This window comes from Chrysochloris asiatica, unplaced genomic scaffold (genome assembly GCF_000296735.1).
Source record: "Chrysochloris asiatica unplaced genomic scaffold, ChrAsi1.0 scaffold00442, whole genome shotgun sequence".
Lineage (NCBI taxonomy): Eukaryota > Metazoa > Chordata > Mammalia > Afrosoricida > Chrysochloridae > Chrysochloris > Chrysochloris asiatica.
In genome coordinates, this window is record NW_006408960.1 from 690,656 (window position 1) to 696,884 (window position 6,229).

General features: G+C 48.7%; 1 protein-coding gene across 1 annotated transcript; it reads right to left on the reverse strand.

Annotated features, from left to right (window-relative positions):
- Window positions 1–2,164: 2,164 nt before the first annotated feature.
- SMIM7 (small integral membrane protein 7) lies at window positions 2,165–5,938 on the reverse strand. The gene is made up of 4 exons (XM_006877130.1): window positions 5,913–5,938; window positions 5,791–5,832; window positions 5,275–5,330; window positions 2,165–2,259 (listed from the first exon to the last, which is right to left on the reverse strand). Exons 1-4 carry the CDS (start codon window positions 5,936–5,938, stop codon window positions 2,165–2,167), a joined length of 219 nt encoding a protein of 72 aa, XP_006877192.1.
- Between the last annotated feature and the right edge of the window lie 291 nt (window positions 5,939–6,229).

Here is a 6,229-nt window from a genome sequence, read left to right on the forward strand (position 1 = left end):
CAATGGCAAAATTAGGACATTTCCATATACACAGACACTAAAGGGATTTGTAAAAACTAGACCAACCTTACAAAAAATAATAAAGGGAGTTCTTTGCACGGAGAAGCGACAACAGCAAACAACAACTTGAGATTAACATACATGACAACATTACCCATAAGTCAACCCAAATACAGAATACAAAGTAAAACAAACCTACAAGGATGAAAATAGAGAACTAGGAATATTAATTTATAATGTAGATAATTACAAAGTAAAAAGAGAAAATAGTGTAGAGCTTCTAAAGGAAGGGAAGTCAAGTAGATTTCTAAAGAGAACAGACTGTTTGAAACTTGGGAAGACATTAATACACATTACTTAGGTGAAGGGGAAAGCAACAAACAATTGAATAGACTTGCAGGCTGAACAGGTGTAGAAAGGAGAGTAGGAGTATACCCACAAATATATACATTTCATATGACTAATTTAAAATGTAGAAGAGTTAAAAGAAGAGGCTAATGAACACCCACATACGTACCTCCTAGATTCTGCAACTAACACTGGGCTTATTGTGACTCTATTCACCCATCCACTGCTTTATTACTGGTGTGTTTCAAAATAAGTTACAGACATGCCTCTGACATGTCTCTCCCTGTATTTCAGTCTACAGTTTTCCTAACTCTTCAATTCTCAAACCGAGGCACTGGTGGTAAAGTAGTTGAATTCTCCTCTTCCATGTGGGAGAACTGGTTTAATTCACAGCTAAAACACCTCATCCTCAGCCACCATTCATCAGTCCATGTTGTTAGGATGCGGAACAGCTTTCAGTGGAGCCTCCAGAGTAAGATGGACTAGGAAGAAAGGTCTGGCAATCTACTTCTGAAAATCAGTCATTGCAACTGCTATGGATCCCAACGTTCCGATCTGTAACTGATCATGGGGATGGTGCGGCAGGCATTCTGTCCCACAGTGCATGGGGTCACCAGGTATCAGGGGCAGACTCGACTGCAGCTCACAATAACAAATCCTCTAAGTAGTTCAAGTCCAACAGCACAAAAGTAGATTCAGGGAAGTGAACCACACTAGACCCCAACAGCTTCCTTGGCATCACAGGACAGTTACCTCCACGGACCATATGGAGTAGACCCTTTCAACACCTTCACTGAGTAGAACTTTCCTCACCTTGTTCACTCATTCAACACGTATTCCGTGTTTACTGTGAGCAAGCCCCACCTGAGCTCAGGCTGTGCACACAGATGTTATACAGCACTTTTCACCTTCAAACCATTTCACCCCATCATCACCCATCATCATCAATCATTGTGTCATGACCGCTGGTCCAATGTACGTCCTTCAAGTTGTCTGATGGTCTCAGGGTTTTCAATATCCTGGGACAGCAAGTCACTACCTCCCATCAGAGTCCTTTCTTGAGGACTCTTCCCTGCCCACAAGTAAAGTACCTGACTTTGAGGCATGGCGACCCTGTGCAGTGGGAGAAAATACTGTCCAGCCCTGTGCCATGCTCATGAAGAGGTTGCAGATTCAACGGTAAGGTCCACAGGGTTTTCAGTGGCTGATTTTCGGAAACCAATCACCCTGCCTTTCTTCATAGCACACCTTAGACTAGAAGTTCCTTTCCAGCCTACTCAGCATCAGAGCAACACATAAGCCTCCAGGGACAGACAAGTGGCAGCTGCACATGAGGTGCAGTGGGTGGGCATCGAATCCGGGTCTCCCGTGTAGAAGGCAGAAATGTCACCACTGAACCACAGCAGCCCTCAAAGTGAGGACTTTTTTTCTTAAGCATAAATGAAAACAGTCAAGGGAATAAAAGTAAAGTTTGAACACATTTTTTGGCTGGGTTTTAGTGGGGCTAAATCGGGACACCACAGCATGCTGGTCATGTAAGGTACATGTGTCACACTGGTGTGAGGTGACCAGCTAGGGGAAAGTGTCTCTGGCCAGCACCTGACAAAGGCCTGCCTTGCAGAACATCCTGTCCTAGCCAGAGCTCTGGCCGGGCTCACAGGACTGTGGCAACAGCATTTAACCCCTGTGGGTCACTGGTCTACTCATTCACTGAGATAAACATTACTTTGAAAGCAGGCAATATGATACCAAAGTGTCTGCCGAGGACAGAGAAGGACCACCGGGTCAGGCCACCCTGAAGAAGTGACCATCAGACTTACACGATCATACAGAACATCATGAAAACGTTCCACAGGGCAATGAAGATCCGGAAGTATCTGAGGCTCAGTAAGAACTCCCGCACGTTGTCACCTGGGAAGTAAAGCACTTTTACAACACAGCTGACATTTCTGCCCACCCACACCCACTGCCCCTGCTTTCCTTCTGGGCCTCCACCACATCCCACCCTCAGAACACAGGCCTGGGATGCCACCAACACCTCCCTCCCAGAGCCCCAAACTCCTGACTGACTCGGGAGGAACATGTGACCCAAGCTTGGTCAATGGGAGCTAGCCCTGGGACAGAACTTTCCAGAGTATGGGGGTGGTAAATGTATATAGCAATGTGTGTTGCTGTGATGCCAAACAAATTTAGCAGAGCATGAGATGGTAAAGGAAGAGGAAGAAAAGCCTGAAGTTCTACTTCCAAACATCAGCTGAAGAAAGCTCTATGATTCTCAACAGTCTGATCCCAACTGATCATAGGGATGGCGTAGGACCAGGCAGCATTTCATTTCATGGGGTCTCCATGAGTTCGGGCCAACTCTACGGCTGCTGGCAATGACACACAGTTGCTGAGTGGATGGCTGAGTGAATGAATGGTTGATCAGTCAGTCTACAGGTGAGAATACAACCTCTGCATCCAGGAAGATCCTATTACTGATCGGCTGTGTGCATGTCAAGCTACACCTCTGAGCCTATTTCATCTGTCAAATGGGAAGACGATCTTCACCTTTCAGGGTCAAGGGTATTGATAAAATACCCGTAGGAATCACCTAACACAGCAGCCCACACAGGACAGGCCACCAGGACACGGCAGCTGTTTGTGGGTCCCCCCCAGGGTCCAGCCAGCCTTGTACTTTGCTCCATTCAGCACAGACACCTGGACTGTGATACCACCTGCTCAGAGGGGCCGTCCCTTGGCACACCCCAGTCAGAGTGGTGCCTCCCCACCATCTTGTTACCTCACCTGGCACCACCTCCTTCGTGTCCCTGCTCTTGGAACTATTTGCCACTCTATGCAGTGTCCCACAAGGCAGGAACATCTGTCTTGTTGCCCACTGGGTCCTCAGACCCCACCCAGCGGCTGGCAATTAGTAGATTCTCAATAAGCATTTGACAAATAAATGAACAAATAGACACAACAGTCAGGTCCCAACAGACTCCAAAGTCACAGGAATGGATTTATCAGGTGATGCAGATCCCAGAGCCTCCAAGGACCAGGCAGTAAGATGTGTGAAAGTGATGGGGTGGGGGCGGGGCTGAGACAGAGGCCCCTGGCCATGCAGGAAGAGGGTTTGGTTTCTCAACTCCACTCAACAGGTGCCAAGAGGTGACATGAAACCCAAGCTGCTGGATGCTCTCATCTTTTAAGAAAAATCAGTCATCTGATTTTAAATCAGGGTAGGGTCATGATTTATCCAAAGTCTAGGAATGATGGCACCTAATGGGTGCTGGTGGCGGCTGTGTGCTGTCAAGTCAACGACTATAAATGACTTACGTTTGTCTACTGACAAATCTGTGTTGGAAGAAATACAACCAAAAATGCTCCTCAGAAGCCAGAATGGTGACACGTTATCTCTATCATAATTCTGACATATTATCAGGAGGGACCTTTCTCTGGAGAAAGATCTCATGCTTGGTAAAGTGGAGGGTCAGAGCTAAAGAGGAAGCCCCTCCCACCCCCATGAGATGGACTGATACACTGGCAACAACGATGGGCTCAAGTATAACACTAATTGTGAGGTTGGCACAGGACCAGGCAGTGTTTCGTTCTATTGTGCAGAAGGCTGCTATGAGTCGGAGCCGGCTCGATGGCACCTAGTAACAACACTAACCAAAAGATAGATGGCTGGAACCAATCTGGCAGCCTTCAGAAGAAAAAGTGCAGCAATCTGCTTCCTAGATGCTAGCCAAGAAATCCCTAGGGTGCAGCTCCACCCTTCAAACATGGGGGTGCTCTGAGTTGGCATTGACTAATTAAAAAATCAAAATAAAAATGATACCCTGTAGGCCCCAACAGATGTGCATCCATCCGTTCATCAAACACTAGCTGCTTGTGAGACTGTTCATTCATTCACTCATTCATCCAAGTATTCCCGCCTGTTGGAGTGTTGGGATTGGAAACATAACACATTTTAGGCCTCTTCTCTGGGTTTACGGGAAAGTGTGAGAGCAGATGCTAGCCAGGTAACAGCATCCAAAAAGAAAATTACAACCACAGGAGTAAAGTAACTGCTTTCTTATTTGGAATGGTCCAGCAGAAAAAAATAGGGATAGAGGTGGGAGCAGGCACAAAACATTCTCAGGCCCAACACAGAACATAAAACTGAAAACTAAACACAAAACCAAAAACCATCCAGTCAAGGCAATCCCAGGTACTGCCTGGTCCTGGGCCATCCCCCTGAATAGCTGAGGATTGGACCACTGGGATCCAATAGGGTTTTCATGGGCTGATTTTCAGAAGACGATCCCCCCGCCTTTCTTCCTCATCCACTTTAGTCTGGAAGCGCCACTGAAACCTGTTCAGCATCTACTGATACGTGTGCATGGGGCGTGCTGACCAGGAATCAAATGCAAGACTCCAACATAGAAGGCAAGAGTTATACCATGCAACTAGAGCTGTTCTTTTGGCTGTCCCATCTCCCTCAAATTGCACCAAGTTCAGAAGCTGTGCCCTCTTCCAGAGTATATCGTGTGTCTCCCTCTCTTCCTCAGACTCCACCTGCTACTAGCTCTGAATTCTGCCCCATTTCCTGTTGCCATCAACTTGACTCATGGTGATCCCATGTGTTACAGAGTACAACTATGCGGCACCATAGGGTTTTCTTGGCTGAATCCATGGAAGTCAACCACCTGGCCTTTTCTCTACCACACTTGAAGCAAAGGTTTAAATCACCAACCTTTAGATTCATAGTCAAGTGAAAAGTATTTGTTCTGTTCAAGGACAATCTCTCTCACACACACACACTCTCGCTCTCTCTATGAAAAAGCAAACTGGGCTATACTTGGCGAGAAAAAAAACTGTCCTCTCCAAATTGGATAGTGCAATTCCAGGGCCCCCAGGGAGTGCAGGTGACTACTCGGGCCAGAAGGGAGGTAGCCTTACCTGTGCTGGGCTCCCGAGACTCCTCCCCAAAGCCCTGCGTTGTGTCCTTCTTTTTCCTACAAAGAGCAGCAGACAAGTGTCCACTTTTGATGGGACATTAAGGGCTGTGTGGTCCCCTGACCCTGACACTTGGCTGAGAGATGATGCAGTTGTAGCTCTAGCCCTGCGGCTGGCCTGCTCTGTGACCTCGGGTGGCTCAATAGCCTTCTCTGGTCAACCACCATACCCACCAATCAGCCTACAGGGTGGTGGACAGAGGATCCGGGGTAGGACTAAGAGTTTTCTGGGTGGAATTGAGGGGAGTCTGCCTTTAGAAGGGAAGGTCTGAAGCTCTCCAGAGAACAGAGAGTCCTAGTTTGGAATCCTGGATGCCCTGAGAGGGTAACACAGAAGGAGCTGGAGACGTAGCCAGAGGGCGTGTTCCCGGGGCGGGGCAGGGCGTGGGGCAGGCTTACGCACTTGGGGGCGGAGCTACGGGTTCCCCGGGTAGGGCAGGACTGGCCGCGGCCTACTCACAGCTTAAAGTTGAGCACCGCTCCGGCGTTCATAAGCAGCGTTCTGCGGAGGAAGAATGCGGTTACCTGAGCTCCCTACCCATTCTGACTGTCTCTTCCCATCCCCTGGGCTCCCCTAATTACCCGAACAGCAGGATGTCCCCGATCATCTTCACGGCCGAAGCATCCGTCAGAACCGGAAGCGGAAGTCCCGTGGAGGGAAGGAAGTCCCAGGTAGAGAAGCATGAGTCGACCAATCACGAAGCAACGCTGGCAGGGCTAGGCCAATGGAAGGCCGAGGCAGGCCAGGCCCTCCTTAGAAAAAAGCGAGGCCACTTCTCACTGGGAGACCGGTGGGTCAGGGAGAAGGACGAGCAAGTGCGTGACAACTTCTCAGGGCGGAGTCACCTAGGGGCGGGATCGCCCCTGCGGTTCGAAGGAAGGTGCGCATGCGTGACGAT